This window comes from Argopecten irradians, chromosome 4, assembly GCF_041381155.1.
Source record: "Argopecten irradians isolate NY chromosome 4, Ai_NY, whole genome shotgun sequence".
Taxonomy (NCBI): domain Eukaryota; kingdom Metazoa; phylum Mollusca; class Bivalvia; order Pectinida; family Pectinidae; genus Argopecten; species Argopecten irradians.
In genome coordinates this window covers 35,949,952-35,972,286 of record NC_091137.1, presented here as the reverse complement: position 1 = coordinate 35,972,286, position 22,335 = coordinate 35,949,952, and the positions used below count along the sequence as shown (strand labels likewise).

The 22,335-nt window shown below is 34.5% G+C and overlaps 2 protein-coding genes across 2 annotated transcripts; one reads left to right on the top strand and one right to left on the bottom strand.

The window, feature by feature from the left end:
• Positions 1–402: 402 nt before the first annotated feature.
• LOC138321482 (uncharacterized) lies at positions 403–4,999 on the bottom strand. Its single transcript, XM_069265208.1, has 4 exons — positions 4,940–4,999; positions 3,646–3,767; positions 1,569–1,669; positions 403–1,117 (listed from the first exon to the last, which is right to left on the bottom strand). Exons 1-4 carry the CDS (start codon positions 4,955–4,957, stop codon positions 1,014–1,016), a joined length of 345 nt encoding a protein of 114 aa, XP_069121309.1. The 5' UTR covers positions 4,958–4,999; the 3' UTR covers positions 403–1,013.
• A 264-nt stretch (positions 5,000–5,263) lies between these two features.
• LOC138321481 (eEF1A lysine and N-terminal methyltransferase-like) lies at positions 5,264–20,686 on the top strand. Its single transcript, XM_069265207.1, has 14 exons — positions 5,264–5,340; positions 10,776–10,966; positions 11,550–11,778; positions 12,179–12,387; positions 13,103–13,226; positions 14,940–15,058; positions 15,763–15,900; positions 16,274–16,460; positions 16,789–16,963; positions 17,401–17,541; positions 17,826–17,911; positions 18,622–18,757; positions 19,413–19,529; positions 20,370–20,686. Exons 2-14 carry the CDS (start codon positions 10,875–10,877, stop codon positions 20,636–20,638), a joined length of 2,022 nt encoding a protein of 673 aa, XP_069121308.1. The 5' UTR covers positions 5,264–5,340; positions 10,776–10,874; the 3' UTR covers positions 20,639–20,686.
• Positions 20,687–22,335: the final 1,649 nt, after the last annotated feature.

The following is a 22,335-nucleotide window of genomic DNA, read 5'->3' as shown; positions in this document are numbered from 1 at the left end:
TAATTGTATATTTGTATATAGGGGCGAAATGGCTCTGTCAATAGATTTATCAATATGTAAAAAATGTATTTGATCTTAAATACATGTGGTATAAAGTTCATCCGAACATGACCTCTTATATGGGATGTTGTCAGATCCTCTATTGAACGGAGTGGTTATAATGATCTGTATTCCAATCAGATTGCAGTTCCATTTGATACTCAGGAGTCCAGCAAGAAAATCAGCACTCTTAGACTATGTAGCAAATTTTATGTTGGTCACTTTCCCAATAGGTCAAAGTTCAGGGTTATTTAAAGTGAAAATGGCTTGTTTTTCATGTGATAACTAAGCATCCACTTTCAGAAGATGGACGAATTATGGAAACACAACAATTAAATGTACAAAACACTTCTCAACAATAGGTTGACTTAAATCATGACTTTTATTATAACATAAAACAAAGAATAATATTCAATTTTACAGTGAGGAATAGAGTTATTGTAGCATTACATTATACACATACATGTCGATCCAGATTCATACAAGTACAAAACCTACATTGGTACTGTATAGTACATTGCATACCTGTGAGAACACATTAAGTCCTATAATAGATACATTGTAAACACAAGCTGTAGTAACATGCAGGATTGAAGAATCACATTAAAGTGCTACATTGTAGTTTATCATAACACAAGATGCTAAACAGTCTTTATAGATCTATCAGAAACAATATGCCTAAACAAAAAATGTTTTAATGTATTGTAGTTGTATACATTTGTTTATCATAGTGTATAAAATTCATGTTTTACAATCTGCATCCTTTTACTCTAAAACTATCATGCCAACCTATAACTAGGGTTTGGATCTTTTCAACTGGTAGTTTAAAAGTAGATATTTTCATTATCAAAATGAAGTTATACATATGTATAATATTACATTTCACGGACACCAACGAAGAAGTATTGTCTCTACAGGTCATCTGATATCACCTAACATTTCAATACAACAGCTTTGATATTTCAGTCAAAGTATCACAAATCCTCGTCTGTATCCATAGCTTCACCAGCTTGAGCCGTCGCTGATGGTTTCTCTTTCTTTCCTTTTGGTTTCTTTTCAACAGCTGTTTCCATATCAACTGCAAAAGATAAAGAAAACCATGCATGCATTATTTAATGGATATGTAAACAGTAGATACAAAAATGTATAGAAGTTTTAGCCTACATTGTTTTATGCGTACCATGTAGATAAACACTATAATACAATAAGAGAATACAAAATAGGTTTCAATCTAGGCCATTTTTTTCAATCAATGTTACACTTGGAACATTTTTTATAATGACTCATATACATATAGATCTAGAGGCAACAGGAGAGCAACTAATTAATTAAAGAAGGATGCTGTTCATTGTCAACCATTGTACCATCAACCTGCAAAATGATTTAACTTAAAAAAGTTAATCAGAGAAGATAAAATATGTCAAAAGACTAAGAGTGGTTCTTCACAACTCCTTCCAACTAACTGTGAGTATAAATATTTCAAAACAGCAAGGACTTATTAATCAACTTACAATTGGTATAAAACTTACCGTCTTGATTTTCAGATGATTTCTTGGCAAGATGTTTCAGTCTCTTTGTTACTCTTCGCTTCCTTTTCCCCGTCACTTTGGACGCACACGTGGTATGTGTACTGTCAAGATAAAAATGAACAAGTTAAATGAACAACAATATTCATGATTTCATTTTGCACTTTGAATCATTTCTTTTCCAGTGGTGTGATTTAGGATTAAAGTTAAGTCTATTACAGGTATGAAACTATTTCATGTTTTGAAAAATTTATTGGAAAAATACACAACAAAATTTTTCAATGACGTATTCGATCACTTAGGAAGTTAGCTGCAATATTGTAGTTCAAAAGACTTTTTGACAGAAAACGGTGTCGTCTTTAGAGCTACAATTGGTGCCTACTACTGCCAATGGAGCAAACAAATGATTATGCAAACCATTATAAAACATTTCTTTGCATTTTTATCGTACTTTTTTTATATGGCTTACCTACTAGGTAATAAAACTGAACCATATAAAATATAAAATTCTCATTGAGGCATTATTTTTTTTTAACATAATACATATACGGCAAGTCCTTTCTGAAGGGAATTTATACGGCAAGTCCACAAATTGTGAATTTGACGTCTTGTGAGCGGTACTGTAGATATTAAGAATGGTATTTATGTTTGTTTTGGATAAAAATAATATGTAAATGCATGTATACGTATAAAATAATTGGAAACCTTCAAAATAGTATAGAAAATTATGCCCGAGTGATTTTTGGAGGCAGTGCTCCACTACGACACATAGTGACCAATTCGTACCCGGCCGAAAGGTATAGTAGGCCGGGTACGTATAGTCGTTCTATTAGGAAGTGGGCCATAATACTAGAACATTTGATGGCTGCGATGATCATAAGTGATGATTATTTCTAAATTGTCTGCATTTAAAGGTAGGTTTCGCCCAATGAAATATAAAGACTACGAAATTGAAATTTATCCTATACATAGATATAATCTTCAGATCATTTTCAATGCATACAGCGAACAATATGGGTGGTCAGTTGCCTAGTTTGACCAGGAAAATACTTCTCTAAAAAATAGAGCGAAGTCAAGCTTTACATAGAACATGACGTATTTTTTCCAAAACGAGGCCGCAGCAACAAACGGAAGCGTGCAACAAAATGTCAGATAGAAGTGACAGTCTTGCTACGGCATGTTTAATTAAAAAACAACAACAGCAAATCGAAGTGCGAGGGACTGCTTATACATATCATATAATCTAAAACACTTCATGTTACTTACATACGCTCGCTAACTTTGTACACCAAATATACACGTAGTTAGTCTGCGGCTGTTTGTGCGCTGGCATATGTGTTGAAATTTAACTCACCACGTGCAATGCCGTTACACGAGTCCCAACAGACCCCCGCGAGTTTCGCTTGAGATGTGGCTTCTGTTTCTTCTATTGCTACATGCCATCTCTGAATTTAAATCCCTATAGATATCCTAGGGTGCTACCGAATCCATTATAATTTCCTCCACTTTGTTGCCGATTCAGATATATTTTTTTTCATCTCACACACTTTCGTTCAGCCATTTTGTTTACTTTTAGTGCGTGACAATGCGCATGCGCCAAACTTCGACAACACAATCCATCGCAGCTTCATTTGCATATTATTTTGTCTGACGGACACCGTAATAAATCAAGGATTTCCTTCAATTTTGTATTCAAGACACATTTGTTCAATCTCAAACATATAAAGAAATTAAATTGAGATATTTTAATATGTTTTTTCATCTTTTCTTCCGCTTATCGCATTTCACAAAAAAATATTTTTATTTGGTTGGGCGAAACCTACCTTTAATAGAGAGATGTACTTAAATTGTTTGTAGTCTAAATGTATATGGTCAAATCTTGGACACAGACAAGTAAGAAATATTTTATAGATTAAGTTTATTGGAGAGAAACCTTTTAATTTAAGGATGGTAATAGATGCAATAAGGTAAATGGGGTTAAATCTCTTAAGCAATAAGCTAGGATACAAAAGAATATAAGTTGCATTATGAAAATATGTTTAATTCAGTGTGTTACCTTGTATATATGGTTTATACTCACAGAATATTTTTCACTTGCTCTTTTGTTAACATCTCTACATTTTCTACCATTGCCAGTTTCTTTTGGAGATTCTTCTTTTTTTCAGCAGTTTTAGCCTTCTGTCTCTTCCTTCTCTTTTTCTCCTAAATTAATGGAAATTGTTAAATTAAATCTAAACATTGTCAAATTTATTCTTGAAGTGAAAATAGATTATGCCACCAATCATTTGAACAATAACTGATGTTTAATTGTGTATATATACGTCTAATTAACACAAAAAATATTAAAAATATGTATCAATTAATTTATTTTTCTCCTAGCTGTAACATGCCCAATCTGTCTTTGATTTTATATAAGGGCGTGGATTTTTTCAAATATTTTTTATCTTAAAGTGAAATAAGAAGCTCACACTTTTCAATAAGAAGAATATTGTAAAGTAAGTAACTTTTGTGACTGAAGAAAAGTTCTACCGGTAATTCGTCTGCTCCTGTTTTCTATAGAAAAATAAATACCATTCATCTGTGGTGGAGCATCTATATAGATTTTAGCATACATTTGTATTTTTTTAGGTATCGTAATTGTAAAGTTAATGTTTAAAAGTAAGCAGATAGTCGGATATATGTTCATCTGTGACCATCATATCATGCATGTACATACTTCGAAGTTTCGTGTACAGCTGTACATGTATATGTAGGTCTACGTACATGTATTGTAAAGCTGCACGTGCATCCAATTCATGTCACTTGCTGATACATGTAAATGTAACCACAGGGAGCCAGTTCAATGAAAATGGATGTCATTTTTTGAATTTGGTGGATGGATTGGTGAATATAATACATGTACCTAACAGTTATATGTAATTTTTTTTCCCCAGAAAATACGAGATTTGAAAAATTATTGAAAATTCGGGATATTTCGTGAAAAAATCACATGACTGTTAGGTATATCCATCGAGTTCATCCACCAAATACAAACAAAAAATGTGTTACAACATCCATTTTCATTGAACTTGTCCCTGTGCAATTCACATGCTGCAATCTCACCTTGTAAGGCTTGTTCGACTAAACGATAAATGTATATATGATTGAAATACTAACAAACACAATTACGAACAAAAAGCGGGTACCTACGAATACGGGGCCCTGTGAATCAGAATAGCCTTTCGGCCTACTGACCAGTATACCCTGATACTGTTACGTAGCTGATGTGCGTTTTACTTTTGCAACATATATCATAATATAAAAAAAAACTGTTAAGTTATTTGGTGAACTGAAAAGAAATTCCCAGAGGAGGTTCCCGTGATATTTTCCCTCACCTTGCTAGAGCTTCCCATGTTCAAAATACAATGCAAAGCTTTAGATTTTGTTTACAGTTCAAGTGAAACCACGTGGTATTAAAACCGGATGTAGTAGCTGAATACTAAATACAGATGTACACGATTCCGGAATTAATTCACTGGTATGGTATGCTATTATTGTTGGTAATCTAATCCAATTATAAGAGATTATAATATATAGAAGGGTAAATTTATATTTAATTTTACCAGGATAAAAGTAGCTATATATGGCATTTTTTAAAAGTTGAAGTACTTATAATTTTTTAGTCAATTGAATCGAATGCGCCCATTGATTTACAAAGTCGATGTCTTTTGGACGCTTGATCTGTAAGGCTATACCCACGTGTTATACAAAACCGATAATGTACACAATTACAGTGGTAAGTATTTAGATTCCAACTGGCATTTATATATAACATATATAGTTACATACTCATGATCAGTCCCTGAAACGTTTACTCCGTATTAAGTAAAGTTCATGGATTTTCATCCTCAATCCACCAGGGGTTACTATCACTGACGTTACATTTACCACTAAACCGAAGGCAACTTACATAACATCAGACACAGGTATAATTCAGCTTAATTTGATTCTTTGTTGTACATCAAAATAATCAAATAATGGACTGTGTTGCTATGAAGTTCGGTTGTTGCTCTCTCTCTTTCTCTTTGTAATCTTTAAAGTAAATTAGTCTCTGAAGGCCTGTGATTGGTCAGTTTTTTTCTCCCACCATCATCAGATGGTGGGCTATTCAAATCGCTTTTTGTCCGTGGTCCGTCGTCCGTCCTTCCGTCCGTCCTTCCGTCCGTCCGTCCGTCCGTCCGTCCTTCCGTCCGTCCGTCCGTCCGTCCGTTAACAATTCTTGTTATCGCTATTTCTCAGAAAGTACTGAAGGGATCTGTCTCGTATTTCATATGTAGGTTCCCCTAGGGCCCTAGTTGTGCATATTGAATTTTGGGACCAATCGGTCAACAAGATGGCCGCCAGGCAGCCATCTTGGATTTTGATACTTAAAGTTTGTTATCGCTATTTCTCAGAAAGTACTGAAGGGATCTGTCTCAAATTTCATATGTAGGTTCCCCTAGGGCCCTAGTTGTGCATATTGCATTTTGGGACCAATCGGTCAACAAGATGGCCGCCAGGCAGCCATCTTGGATTTTGATAGTTAAAGTTTGTTATCGCTATTTCTCAGAAAGTACTGAAGGGATCTGTCTCAAATTTTATATATAGGTTCCCCTAGGGTCCTAGTTGTGCATGTTGCGTTTTGGGACCGATCGGTCAACAGGATGGCCGCCAGGCAGCCATCTTGGATTTTGATAGTTAAAGATTGTTATCGCTATATCTCACAAAGTACTGAAGGGATCTTTCTCAAATTTCATATGTAGGTGCCCCTAGGGCTCTAGTTGTACATAATGCGTTTTTGGATCGATCGGTCAACAAAATGGCCGCCAGGCTGCCATCTTGGATTTTGATAGTTAAGATTGTTATCGCTATTTCTCAGAAAGTATTGAATGAATCTGTCTCAAATTTCATATATAGGTTCCCCTAGGGCCCTAGTTGTGCATATTTCGATTTGGGACCGATCAATCATCAAGATGGCCGCCAAGGAGCCATCTTGGATTTTGATAGTTGAAGTTTGTTACTGCTGTTTCTCAGGAAGTACTGAAGCGATCTGTCTCAAATTTTATATATAGTATGTTTGCAAAAGTTTGAAAAGCAGAGAAAAGATCCCTCTTTCCATTGTCAGACATAGATCATTCTTTGGTGGGCGCCAAGATCCCTCTGGGATCTCTTGTTTCTCATGAGCTGCCTCCAGTTTTACTATGAGACAGTCCAGGCTCCGATATCTCGAAATAAACGTAAAGTCAAAAATGAACTCAAGTCTAAATATATTAACATAGATTACATATTAGAAATAACTTAAGTTTTGACTTATGTCATCACTTTTGTTTCGATAAATCTGGGCCAGGGCTTAACATAAATGTCAGTGAAAGTAAACCCTGGACTACTACTCCCCAAGGAATAAGTTTAAATTATATTTTATATGGTAATCAGTTTAAGTTGACAGTAATAATTGTCATTATACAATCATCAGCTTTACGCTATTACAGAAATTATGCAATACCATTAATTTAAGTTGCACATGTTTTTTCCCCCCCGAACAGGATTTAGTAATCCTCTACACTGGATCATACACATACAAAATATAGTAATACATGTTATATGTAATTATCTAAAATGGTACAGAGATTTTTCAGTTATATGGAACTTGATTTGTACATTATTTTATCACAGTTCAACTCAGATGTTTGAGACTAGGTATTTTTATACAAGTGCATGTTTATATATACATCATTTAAATCCCTGTTAACAGTGTCCCCCACACCATTTAAACAACCATTAATATTGAGAATTGAGATAAGCTTATAAATTGAACTGTATAGTAGCGGGTATTTATCTACACATGTACATCATTATTACTGAACATCAGGCATAGGCATTTAGCACACTGGTAAGTAAAAATCAACTATTCTATTGCAGGGCTTTCATTTCAGAGTTTTAACAATCATTAATCAATAATCATAGTCAATAACTGTATTCATAAAGTATGTACAGAATTTAAGTCTGGTGTAGAGCTAGGATATGTTATCCTGTACTAGAAATCTGTCATTAAATGAAAATGAAAGTCCAATACAATCATCAGCTATATTATTATAGCTAGATGAAAGAGATTGATGAAATATTCTATTTCTCCTCAGTTTCCTTTTTCATTAAAACTCGAAAACATTTCTATTTTATTAGGTCATCTGACCGAAGGTCAGGATGACCTATTGTCATCGTGTTTCGTCCGTCGTCGTGCGCCGTGCGCCGTGCGCCGTCCGCCGTCCGCCGTGCGCCGTGCGTCGTGCGTAAGACTATTTATACAAAAGCCTACTCCTCCTTCATCCTTTGATGGATTTCATCCATATTTGGTTTGAAGCATCATTAAGGAAGGACAATCATATTTTATATAAATGAGCCTGGTCCGACCCCTAGGGGCTGAGGGGTGGGGCACCAAAAGGGCAAATTTTCTTAATTTTAAGCTTTAAAATCCTACTCCTCCTTCATCCTTGGATGGATTTCATCCATATTTGGTTTGAAACATCATTGGGGAAGGACAATCATATTTTATATAAATGAGCCTGGTCCGACCCCTAGGGGCTGAGGGGTGGGGCCCAAAAGGGCAAATTTTCTTATTTTAGCTTTAAAATCCTACTCCTCCTTCATCCTTGGATGGATTTCATCCATATTTAGTGTGAAACATCATTAGGTAAGGACATTCATATTTTATATATTTGAGATAGGTGTGACCCCTAGGGGCTGAGGGGTGGGGCCCCAAAAGGGCGAATTTTCTTATTTTAAGCTTTAAAATCCTACTCCTCCTTCATCCTTGGATGGATTTCATCCATATTTGGTGTGAAACATTATTGATGAAGGACAATCATATTTTATATAAATGAGCCTGGTCCGACCCCTAGGGTCAGAGGGGCGGGGCCACAAAAGGGCAAATTTTCTTAATTTTAGCTTTAAAATCCTACTCCTCCTTCATCCTTGGATGGATTTCATCCATATTTGGTTTGAAACATCATTGGGGAAGGACAATCATATTTTATATAAATGAGCCTGGTCCGACCCCTAGGGGCTGAGGGGTGGGGCCCCAAAAGGGCAAATTTTCTTATTTTAGCTTTAAAATCCTACTCCTCCTTCATCCTTGGATGGATTTCATCCATATTTAGTGTGAAACATCATTAGGTAAGGACATTCATATTTTATATATTTGAGATAGGTGTGACCCCTAGGGGCTGAGGGGTGGGGCCCCAAAAGGGCGAATTTTCTTATTTTAAGCTTTAAAATCCTACTCCTCCTTCATCCTTGGATGGATTTCATCCATATTTGGTGTGAAACATTATTGATGAAGGACAATCATATTTTATATAAATGAGCTTGGTCCGACCCCTAGGGGCTGAATGGTGGGGCCTCAAAAGGGCAAATTTTCTTAATTTTAGCTTTAAAAACCTACTCCTACTTCATCCTTGGATGGATTTCATCCATATTTGGTGTGAAACATCATTTGGGATGGACAATCATATTTTATATAAATGAGCCTGGTCCGACCCCTAGGGGCTGAGGGGTAGGGCCCCAAAAAGGCAAATTTTCTTAATTTTAGCTTTAAAATCCTACTTCTCCTTCATCCTTGGATGGATTTCATCCATATTTGGTGTGAAACATTATTTGGGACGGACAATCATATTTTATATAAATGAGCGTGGTCCAACCCCTAGGGGCTGAGGGGTGGGGCCCCCAAAGGGCAAATTTTCTTAATTTTAGCTTTAAAATCCTACTCCTCCTTCATCCTTGGATGGATTTCATCTATATTTAGTGTAAAACATTATTGGGGAAGGATAATCATATTTGATGTAAATGAGCGTGGTCCAACCCCTAGGGGCTGAGAGGTGGGGCCCCAAATGGGGAAATTTTCTTAATTTTAGCTTTAAAATCCTACTCCTCCTTCATCCTTGGATGGATTTCATCTATATTTAGTGTAAAACATTATTGGGGAAGGATAATCATATTTGATGTAAATGAGCGTGGTCCAACCCCTAGGGGCTGAGGGGTGGGGCCCCAAATGGGGAAATTTTCTTAATTTTAGCTTTAAAGTCCTACTCCTCCTTCTATATTCAATTATATTTTATATAAATGAGTCTGGTCTGAACCCTAGGAACTGAGGGGTGGGGCCCCAAAAGGGCAAATTTTCTTAATTTTAGCTGGCTCACTTCCTGTTTTAAGGTTTCAGTCTCCGATCTCAATAAAAATTGGTCTATAGGGGTTTTAATTGATGCCGAACAACATGCAAACATTTTCGTAAAGATTTTGGTATTCCAAGATGGCCGCTGGCCACTTCCTGTTTTAAGGTTTCAGTCTCGATGAAAATTGGTCCCGAACAACATTTTCGTAAAGATTTGGTATTCCAAGATGCCACTGTTCCTGTTTTAAGGTTTCAGTCTCCGATCTCAATGAAAATTGGTCTATAGGGGTTTTAATTGATGCTGAACAACATGCAAACATTTTCGTAAAGATTTTGGTATTCCAAGATGGTCGCTGGCCCACTTCCTGTTTTAAGGTTTCAGTCTCCGATCTCAATGAAAATTGGTCTATAGGGGTTTTAATTGATGCCGAACAACATGCAAACATTTTCGTAAAGATTTTGGTATTCCAAGATGGCCGCTGGCCCACTTCCTGTTTTAAGGTTTCAGTCTCCGATCTCAATGAAAATTGGTCTATAGTGGTTTTAATTGATTCAGAAGGGGGAACTTTAGGTAAGGACAATCATATTTTATAAAGGACCGAGGTAAGACCCATGGGGATAGTATGACCGAGGTCCAAAATGGGAGCTTTGCTGAAATGGCTTTAAAATCTGACTCCTCCTTATATTAATCCTTGAATGGGTTTCGACCATATTTGGATGAAGGGCTACCAAGTTTGTTCAACAAATGACATTTACCTTTTTCAGAAACTTACATATTCAACTAGGGAGTTCCTTGTATTGTTTATATTAATCGTTAACCAATACTTTATACTGTGACTTTGTTGTTTTGTGCCATGAGTCAGATGACCGTTAAGGCCCATGGGCCTCTTGTTTTATTTTCCAGATGCAAAAAGACATCTCCTTCAATTTGCCTTTGAATATTATGTAACATATTACTATTCACTCACTCTCTGTGAATTATAGTGTATTAAAAGTTTGTATGCATGATATGTTCGTTTTGGTTTCAGTGATAATGATGACACTCTCTGTCTGATGTGTTACCTGAAGCCTTAGGGTAACATATATACATGTAGGTCTCAAGGTCTGGTCCATATACATTGTATAGGATGAATCTCCTACCCAGGAACCACAGTGAATTCCACTCTCCTCAATACTGGGACCAGTTTTTCCAAAAGAGAGGAACTAAAGCATTTGAGTGGTTTGTTTCTACTTTCTTCATAAAAAAAAATATATATATATTTATAAATATTTGTGTTTCTAATTTTCATTTTTTAATTGAAATCAATGGAAAAGTTTAGATATTGTTCTTTAGTGTTCCCTTTTTATAAGAACCTGCTTTACAGCTTAAATATTTCAATTTCTGTTTAGAAAAACATCTTGATTTTTATTTAGAATGTACAATGTGGTCTACAAACATGAAACTATAAGAAAGAAAGAAAAAGCAATTCCTGAGCCAGGTTCCAAATAGTATATTCTGGTTTCATCTGATACAGCTGGTTGCCAAAATGTTTCTGCTTAAAGGCAGACCGTCATCAGGGAAATTACACAGCTGACATTTTGTACATAAAGTAGAGTATATGATAATCTTTTATAATGAAAAGACTGTATATATATCTTCATATACCAATAGTCATATTTTAAATACTATTTGATGCAGCATTATGCTCAAGATAGGCCTCTTGTTTACTTTACAGGTACTTTAAAAACAATTGTTAGAAGATCTAGATTGGATATACATGTAATCCATCATTTGAATACATACTGGTAATGGTCTGTTTTAGGTATGGAGAGTACCCGGAGTTGTGTGGAATTCTCCACAAATATATCAAGCCAGCCGATAAACTGCTGATGGTTGGATGTGGTAATTCTCAGCTCAGTGAAAACCTCTACGATGTTGGCTACCACAACATTGTCAACATCGACATCAGTGACACAGTCATCCGCCAAATGACAGAAAAGAACAGGCAAAGTCGCCCGGACATGAAGTTTCTTAAAATGGATGTCAAAAACGTAATTTGAATTAATTTTAAGCGGCACCTGTACATTTATCATAGTTGAGTTTGACTTCAACTGTTTCTCTTTCAAATCCAATCTATCAAATGGTCTGTTTATATGCCCTTATCATAAAAAGTAAATACAAAATCTTCATGTCAATTAATGCACTTTTATGATTTTCACAGAATGGAGGGACTATACGTATACAGTATGTACTGGGGCTTATCAGATTTATGAAATAAGTGTTGTCAATTTCTTGTCTTATAAAATTCTATAAAAAAAACTTGTAACAAGAAAACAATTGCTGCTATTCATTTTAAATATCTGATAATTAAAGAAAGATGTCATGGAATGATTTTTCTACAGCTTACCATTTTAATTAATAATAATTTTTAGAACTATTTCCATTTTGCAGACAGATTTTGCCGATGGTGAGTTTGCTGTTGTCCTAGACAAAGGGACACTGGATGCCCTCATGGTGGACGACAGTACAGAAGTTGTGGCTGATATTGATGCCATGTTTACAGAAATAGGACGGGTTCTAAAACAAGGGGGACGGTACATCTGTATCTCACTGCTGCAGGATCACATCATGAACAAAGTCCTGAAATTCTTCCCGAACATGTTAGTTAATTAATTATATTTCATTTATGAAAATATATTGCAAATTCAAGCTACCTGGAGAAGTAGCATTTCATTTATTGAAATAATACTTGTAGCAATATTTTGAAAGCAGACCTTTTATATCAAGTTATGCACACAAGTTTTATTGATATTAGGTCTTTTTGTTTAAGGGACTTAATTGCATTGGCAGTGTGGCTAATGTGTCTTTCAAATCAATCAATAACCTTCTATATCTGGGTTATTGTTAGTTCAGTGAAAGACCTATATTGGGCATTTGCCAGATTTTGTTTATATATCAAATTGAAAAAGTTCCTAAACCAATAAAAACATTAGAAAATATATATCAATGGCCAAAGAGGTTACAACACCAAACAAATATGTCTGTGTGATCTATGTCAACAGGGAAGATTCATTTCGCTGTTTTGCCGTCTAGCGCAGTGATAGTTACATATATACTAACATGCGGTAATTAGGACGACAGCAAGAAACAAAGTGACAGCATTTGATTTATTTTAATTCAATTGTTCAGGAGGTGATGATAAGTGTAGTATTGATGGTAAACTTATAAATTTTGCGACTCTAGAAATTATCACTCTTGTTTTATATTCCCATTTTAAAAATTACAAGCAGTTGGGAAAAGTAGTTTGCCTTTAACATGTAACATGTACAATGTAATTTAAATTATTTCAAAGCACTATACCTGTTTTCATTTCAGAGGATGGCCAATTCGGGTTCACAAAGTCAATACTGAGGACTCGGAGAACAAAGACAAGGAATTCAACATGCCTGTATTTGCTGTAATCCTTACAAAATTTAAGAAACTTCCAAATATGAAGCAGGTAGTAATTTGAAATAACAGATTCATGACTGTTAATGTCACTTGATAATAATGATTTTGAATTTCTAATATATTCTTAATTTCTTTTGTACATTTTGTTGTTTATCTTAATTTGCTTTGTTTTTAATGTGGAAATATGAATTTTGTGAAATCTTGTTTCATAATACATGCTACAGCAAATGTATTTCTTATAGCTGGTACGATTAGTACCGTGTGAGACCAGAAAACCTTAGTTCTTTAACTTGTCGAAACTGTAAACAAATGCCTTTTTCGCATGTTATTAAATTATTATGTGATATTAGAATTTGCAAAAATATATTGCTACAAAGAATTCTGCTGCTAGTACAAAAGAGTATTTTAATTGTAAATAGAAAAATTTAATCTCTAACAGTAAATATGTTGATTGGCACTTTAATGTGAAACTATACTGCTGTGAAAATTAATTTAGTTATTTAATCCCCCGCCCAACGAAGTTGGCGGGGGATATACAAATGGGTTCCGTCCGTCCGTCCGTCCGTCCGTCCGTCCGTCCGTCCGTCTGTCCGTCCGTCCGTACGAATGGTTTCCGGAGCATAACTCTAAAACCAGTAGAGATATTTCCACGAAACTTCATTCACACATTGGTCTTATAGTCTAGTAGTGCCTTTTGCTATTTTTAGGTTTTCATTTTTTGCACTTTTTCCGTAACCATGGAAACATTGCTGAAAATATCATATTTTCGTACCAGGTTCGTTTCCGGAGCATAACTCTTAAACCAGAAGAGATATTTCCACGAAACTTCTGCGACACATTGGTCTTATGGTCTAGTAGTGCCTTTTGCTATTTTAAGGTTTTCACATTTTGTACTTTTTTCTGTAACCATGGAAACATTGCTGAAAATGGCAGATTTTTGTGTAAGAATCGTTTCCGGAGCACAACTCTAAAACCAGCAGAGATATTTCCACGAAACTTCATAGACACATTGTTCTTATGGTCTAGTAGTGCCTTTTGCTATTTTTAGGTTTTCATTTTTTGCACTTTTTCCGTAACCATGGAAACATTGCTGAAAATATCATATTTTTGTACCAGGTTCGTTTCCGCAGCATAACTGGAAAACCGGTTGAGATATATGCACGGAACTCCATAGGCACATTAGTCTTTATGGTCTAGTAGTGCCTTTTGATATTTTTAGGTTTTCACTTTTTGTGCTTTTTTCTGTAACCATAGAAACATTGCTGAAAATATTATATTTTTGTAGCAGGTTCATTTCCGGAGCATAACTCTAAAACCAGCAGAGATATTTCCACGAAACTTCATAGACACATTCTTTTTATGGTCTAGTAGTACCTTTTGCTATTTTTAGGTTTTCATTTTTTGCACTTTTTCCGTTACCATGGAAACATTGCTGAAAATATCATGGTAAATGGTAAATGTTACTTTGCAAAACTCCACCCATCTTTGTGTATATAGTCTAATATAAATGTCAAGGCTGTATACCTGATTCAACAATTGCAGCCTCGCTCTGCTTGAATTATACTCCATCTTTCTTTAGTTCAACTTCCTTTTTCCTGGGTTTTTTTTCATACACATAAGTCTCCACAATCAAACTTACTTCAGCTTTGATATCTCCATTGGCGGGGGATCTGAATGACTATGTGCTGTGAAAATTAATTTAGTTATTTAATAAAGCCATTAGAGGATTAATTGTGAACATTATCTAACATGTGTCATTCAGATCCTGGAGGTAGGGGCCAGTGATGACAAGGTGGAGAGAATGGAGTCCACAGATAAAATACATACTGTCCTAAAAGAGATGCAGTACTATGCTATCATGAGGCAGCAGATTAAGAAAAGGTACTATACACATTATTATAATGTTTGATGGTTAATAACTAGGTAATAAGTGTTCCTCTTCCATTTGGTGAGGATATAAGCTCATTTATCTTGAAATTCAATCTTTGAAGATGCTCCACTGCCGACATAGCATAAACGATACTCGTCATTTGAACAATAATTAATGTTTAATTGTGTATAATGTATATATGTCTAATTAACCTGGGAGTATTTCATTCCATATATCATAGGACATAGCGCCCCAGAATTTTTTCAAGATGTAATTTTATTATTTTTAATTTTGTTAACTTGAAGTAAAATTAAAAGCTCAAATTTTTCAATGGTGATAATGATGTTAAGTAAGTAACTTTTGTAACTGATGTAAAATACTAAATTGTCTGCTCCTGTTTTTGATAGAGAAAAAATACTATTTGTCAGCGGTGGAGCATCTTTAATACAGACTGAAAATATGAATAAACCACATATTATTTTCTTCTTTTTTTATTCTTTTACAAATTGATTTGTAGTATTTTTGTACCTGGTATTTTCATCACTTAAAATTTTCTGAACATTTTAACACACAGTTGTCAAAACTAGACAAAACTAGAAGGATTATCACTTTAAACAAATTGAACTGGTATTCTGCAGTCAATCATTTTATTAGAATCTTTTAATTTGTACCAGGTAATCTATTCAGGACATAAATCATTTTGTCTTGTCTATAGGGAGTTGGTTGGAGAGCAGGTATCTCTAAGTTTATACAGTGAAGTTTCCAGCGCCCCACGATACACTCTCTTCATAGTAGACAGTGCTGACCAGAAATTTACAAACAAATTTGGCATATTTATTGTACCTGAGGGCAGGTAAGTTTCTTGATCTTATCATTTTCTTTGTCATTAGCTTGTCATGAAATTGAATATTTACCATCTCATTGCAGCTAGCCTCAGCCTGCTTTGATTTAATATGAAATCAGAACAAAATTATTTATATTTGTTTGTACATATACATTGTAGCTAATAAATGATTTCTAGAAAACATGAAATAGAGAAAGAAAAAATATAAGAAAAAAAGAAAAGAAAGAGGAGCTTGAAAAAAAACCTGATGTGATATTAAATATAGTGTTTATTACTGATGAGAGCAAAGAAAAAATTCAATACATATTTTTTTTCATTTTTTTAATTTTAAATCTGATGTGATTAATTGATTGCTGGATTGCTGGATATTGGTTTGTTACAGAGAAATTGAATGGATGTTTAGTACAGATGAAGGCAGACAGAAACTCTCTCAGTCGGCGGGCTTCTGTAGATTGGTAGTGGTCACGCTCAACCGTGCACACACATATGAAACATTGGATGCTATAAAGTCAGAGTTATCTCCCCATGTCCTCGAACTCGCACCACCAAACTTCAAGTCTGGATCACAGGTACCTGTTTGTATGTTTGACTTAAATTAAGTGTTATCTATTACTAAATGTCTGGCCCTTGATGTACATAGATTAAGGAACTATTATAAATCCCTAATAACTCACATTTTTGCAGTCTTGTACAATTCTAGAATGAATTCAACACTTCAATTCCTTAATGCATCCATAATTTATTTCAACTGTCTTGCATTTACATGACAAGACAGATATTTCCAACCCAGTTTCCATATACATATGCATGTAGCATTTGTTGAGATCCAGATCTAGGTCATGTCCCAGCTGTATATATACATTTCTATACACTGCTATATACTACTATCTTATACAGGTGCCCTACCTATCCCTGGGGGACCATAAGGGTAACAGGACCGTCCGGTATACAGGCACCAGTCCTACCCTCGGGGAGCTTGTAGTTGAGGATGTGGTTACTGACCCTGGTCAATACAGACGCAGACTTGTGTTTACTGATAATCTCCCCTATTGTGAGGCTACTCTTAAGCCAGGTATTAAATATATGCTTTAATGTCATTTACGTTACATATGCACTGATCAAACTGATGAAAAAGGGTGTTTTTCTTAAACTGTGATTTACATACTGTATAACTGGTAATTTTCTTCAATAAAAAATGCCGTTAAGACTTTAAATAAGAAAAGGAATTAAAAAAAAAAAAAGAGATATGTTGCTTAAACTAATCAGCTAATGTGAACCAATGCCTTCGTGTTTAAAAATTTATAAAATTAAAAAAAAATGTATAAATTGTATGTATTATTTCAATAAAACATTCAGAAAGCAAATACTGTCTCTCAAAAAACTTTAAAAACTACTGTACAATGTATCGCTATATGGTCATGCATCATGTGCTTGTTTATTTATATATTTTAATTTGGAAGATTAGTTTTTGGCAAATGTATTTTACATTTCAAGTCTTTTCCTGTTTAGAAAAGAAGCAGAAAAAAGGAAAACAGAAATCCAAAGAAACTGGAAGGTTTATTTTGGACAAGTCCTGCGTGGATTGTGATTATCTGAGGGCCATGGTGACTGGCCTGTCATTTGTTACAGGAAAGACTGGTCAAGCTAAAGGTAAACTATCTAAAAAGGTAAAATACCTGGTGTAATAATATATTTTAAATTTTCTGTTTTCGTAAGAATAAATGAGTCCAGGTAACCAGAATTTTGTTTATTAATAAACTCATTATTCTTAGAATCTATTAATGATAAGACTGAAACAAAACAAAAAAGAGGTGGGGGGCAAATATGTCGAATACCAATCAATATCAGTGTATATTCGCTAGTCATTGGCATATTAAGTGTTTATGACTTAGCTATAGTAGATGATGCTATATCTTTAAACGTTTCTCTTACAGATTGTTATTTATCAGACTGTAAAGTGTTGGTGATAGAATGGAGTAACGCAGGCCTTTCTGTTGTATTGCATCATACGTTTCCAAAGGTACAGTTGTGTCTCAAAATTATCTCCCTTGAAATTATATATTTGTAATTTTAATATGTGGCATATCAACACACCTTAATGTGAAATTCTTTATGTCCTATGAACAACAAAAAATAAATAAATAGATAAATGAAAATTACAACTTATCGGTATACTGTAGACCAACTTTCTTTCATGGTGCAATTTACTTTACGCAAATTTCGCAATCAAAGTAAATTTGCAAAAAAATTATGTCTACGAATTCACATTTACATTATTAATATTCTATGAAATATTGAATTTCGCAAATATGGAAATCACAAAAGAAAGTTAAATTACAACTACACTTGTATGGTCAGTACCTAACAACTCCCGACCCAGAGGTGAGGGACAGTTGGAATGTGTAACAACTTAGCCAATTTGGACTACCACAACCTCTGAATGTGAACAGACCAATGGTCTATTTGAAAAAGTCATTTTCTAGATTAAAAATATCTTTTTCTATTTTAACGCTTCTTGGAAATTGTAATCTCTTCTGTATTTATAATATTGGTTTGTAGCACATAATTTTCAGGAAAATCATATTTGATATTGCTTTTAAATTTTTTTAATAGCCAGTATGCAAAAATTAATTTATAATTATTCAAAATGTATATGTAAATCCAATTAACTGGCTTTGCTTAACATTACAAATACTATTACTGATTCTAATTAACTATATTATTTTACAGATGGCTCTAACTGTTGTGTTTCCTGATGCTGTGATACAGCAAGTGGCCACTGACTGGTTTGGCTTCTCACCTGACAAGAACATGACAGGTGTTACAGACGGTCCCTCTTCATTCATCAGCACCACTGCTAAACAGGGTAGGCTTTTACCTTTAATGGCTGAAAGTTTTTGTACTGTATTCACCGTAATAAATTAGCTCCTAGGTTAGCTAAAACAATTGTTACAATGGGGGGGCTTATTAGTGGACTAAAATGTAAGTTGTGGATGAAAACAATTAGCCGTATTCTAAATCTTTCTGTACTCTTGGTAAATTAATCTGTTATAGTAAATATAAATATGCCTTTTATCCTTTGAGATGCATTATTATGTCGTGATTCATATGACTTGCAAATTCATGTAATATGGGATACAATGCTGATATTAGAGGAATCACATGTTGTAAAACATTGTTAAATCCATGGGATGGAAGTTTTTATACAACTTCAAATCTTTTTCAGAAAAGGGAAAGGGTGCTAATTATAGCAAATATGGTATTACTATTCATTCAATTCAATGACCACACCTGTCCCTAGAAGTAATTTTGTTGCTACATCTCAAATGATTTCCACTGCCCTTTTGTCTAAAGGCCAACTCGATTTACACTCTTCTAAGCTAAGAAATCATCTTAGAAGTCCTTCAAACATGTAGATGGAAGAGTTTCCAGAAGTAGAAGACTTGGTATTTATGTAGAAATGATATGTTTGTGACTTTGTGTTTTCTGGTTTGTTAATATCATTTTTGTATGCTTTTCAGATTTAGTGGTAGATGCCATTGTAGTTGATCTGGACTATCTCAAGTCTTCTCTCACGATGGAGAATTTTCTTCAAGATTCATTTTTATCTGATGTTAAAAAGTTGCTTTTACCAAATGGTATGTATACTAAATCTTATTATAGGGAAATGATAGACTAAACAGATTCTTCATGTGCCGTTCGCATTATCAGGATTTAATTTTTATGAGTGTTGGAAATTTGTAATATGAAAATATCCTCTGCCATATGAATGTATGTAACAACGTAAATTCCTCCGTTAATTTTTCGGAGCATCCGCCTATATGACGGTACAGCGAAGTCAGCTACACTCCACAAAGGATTACTGGGTTTAGTGTCTATGGCATCCAACAACCAACTCTACCAACACAAACTAACTACAATTTATATACAAACATGCACATGCAACCATACACAACAAACAATTAATTTAACTATTACCATATACCCCTTACTGAAGCGAGCGGTCTGCAGCTCACGCTTGAATGCATCTGGCGATTCCTGCCAGAGCATTAGCGATCACGGCTACTGAGGCACCCATTCTTTTCATGTTCCCTGAGAATGTAGAGATGGGGATGAAAGATATACAGTATTATTACTGTAAATTTAATTATATAGCGCAATAAAATTAGATTACAAAATGTACCTTTATTAAAAAGGTCAAGCAGTAATGACTTTCCACGTTCACAACAAATGTTATACAATGTAGTATCAACATAAAAAGAATTAGTGCAATTAGTTTTAATGCTTATTTTCTGGTGGGAAATAATAAGATTACATAGATATAATATATATCTAAATGAGTTCTTGAATTTAATTCTATACAATTTTGATACAACATCTCATTTATTACCTAGTACATCTGTTTATCCTCCACTCTAAGATGATGTCAATATTGAATTACGTTGCCAGTTCATCGTTTTTCCATCCGCCCATTTCAGGTGTCTTAATATGCAAGTGTCAGTGTGACCCAGACAAGACCAAGGAAACACTTCTGACAAAACTATCCAGCAGTTTCTCCAGAGTATTCTCCCCTGCAATTGATGACAGTTCCTACACTGTAGTGTATGCTCTGTGCAGTGATAAAGACACTTTAGATACGGCCACTGCGAACTGTAAATACCTGAGTGGCAAACTCAATGTGAAGGATGATGGTGATGATGTTGATCTGTCACAGACTCTCAAAAACCTCACATTGTTTAAACCCTAATTCACTATTAGGGTGTGATAAACAATATAAACAATTTTTTAAGAAAAATGTGTTGTGTTTCGTTCTTTTTTTTTTGCACCTGTGAGTGAATATATGATAATGGCTATCATGAAATAAAATTCCATAGCTATATACTAACTGGACACAAAGTACTGAATAAAATAATGTGCTTCAGACATACTCTTGAAAAAGTATATAGGGAAACCAGGTGATCTGGTATTCTAAGCATTCTCAGTTTCATTGATAACACCTCCCATGGCCCAGAGTTAGCATTCTCCAGTTCGTATTTTCAGCTTTGTCAATGGCAACCACTATGACCAAGATTTAGCATTTTCCCATTAGCGTTCTCAGCTCCATCGATAGCACCTGACATGGTCCAGAGTTAGCATTCTCCCGTGAGCGTTCTCAGCTCCATCGATAACACCTGCCATTACCCCGTTAACATTCTCAGATACGTCAATGACATGTGCTATGGTCCAGAGTTAGCATTTGCGGCTCTCTCATGACACCTGCCTTGGCCCTGAGTTAGCTTTCTCAGCTCCACCGACGACAGCTGCCATGAACAGAGTGAGCATATTCTCGGCCCCATCGATGACACCTGCCATTGCATAGAGTTACCATTCCCAGTTTTATCAATTGCACATGTCATGACCCAGGGGATCAAATATAGTTAGAGTGATGCAAGAGTGAAATGGTCACAACAGGACCATATTGAATAATAAGATGCATACAATATCACAAAGAGAAATTTCATTTCATTTCAACAATATTTTATTGATATTATGTACATCAATAGGATCGGACATCAGGCTACGCCTATTTAAGTCCTCTCCAGATCATATTTTAAAGTATAAACATGAATTCATTCTGCAATTCATTAATACATATATTTATATATATACATATAAACTAAATTAGTTACAATATAGTGATAATAATATCAATTACTACTAATTAAAGGGGGATAACTCCAATTTTATTTTTAATAGAAAATGTTTCAGAACAAGTTCAGTTATTTGGAATTCATTTTCCTGATGATTGTAGTTTTTGGATAGGGATAAGAATCATGCACATTTATTGACAGACTAGCATACATACACACCATGAGATATTAGGCCAAAAAGTCCCTGTGCTTATGCACACTGCCCCATCCCCTTGGAATATGTATGAGAGTCTGACAACAAATGAGCATTTTGTCTTCAGTTGAATATGAAAAAAAATTTGGTAGGAGATTAAATGCAGTTTTTTTATATAATTGGAGTTAACCAATATTTATGGTTCTAATATGTACATAGTTTGATTATTCAATTACCTATACAATTATTATACTATAAATGATTCACAATATTCGATAATCAGTATTCAGTATCCATCCAGCCAGGATAGTTTAGGGTAAATTAGAAATAAATATTAACATATACAATAGTTTAGATGTTTAATTGCACTGCTAGATAGTATTTTGACTATCAATTAATTAGATATGGGCACTTGTTACTTGTTATTTGCTAATATATGCAGAGGGCTATGATACATGTATATAAAATATATGTTTATCAGAAATCAAATCTTTTCGTATGGCAGATATATTCTATTACGCATTGTAAAATATCTTTGGTAATATCATTATTGCAAAATTTACATCCATATAATAGTGTTTCAATGTTTAAATGATTATAATTATCTGGTAAACCTAAGTT

Excerpts from the sequence above, each read along its gene's own strand:
- LOC138321481 (XM_069265207.1), top strand. The coding sequence starts at position 10,875 with ATGAATCTCCTACCCAGGAACCACAGTGAATTCCACTCTCCTCAATAC. Across the intron at positions 13,227-14,939 it reads AACTTCCAAATATGAAGCAG|ATCCTGGAGGTAGGGGCCAG; the intron begins GTAGTAATTTGA and ends TGTGTCATTCAG. Across the intron at positions 19,530-20,369 it reads AAAGTTGCTTTTACCAAATG|GTGTCTTAATATGCAAGTGT; the intron begins GTATGTATACTA and ends CGCCCATTTCAG.
- LOC138321482 (XM_069265208.1), bottom strand. Across the intron at positions 1,670-3,645 it reads GAGCAAGTGAAAAATATTCT|TACACATACCACGTGTGCGT; the intron begins GTGAGTATAAAC and ends TTATCTTGACAG. Across the intron at positions 1,118-1,568 it reads ATCATCTGAAAATCAAGACG|TTGATATGGAAACAGCTGTT; the intron begins GTAAGTTTTATA and ends TATCTTTTGCAG.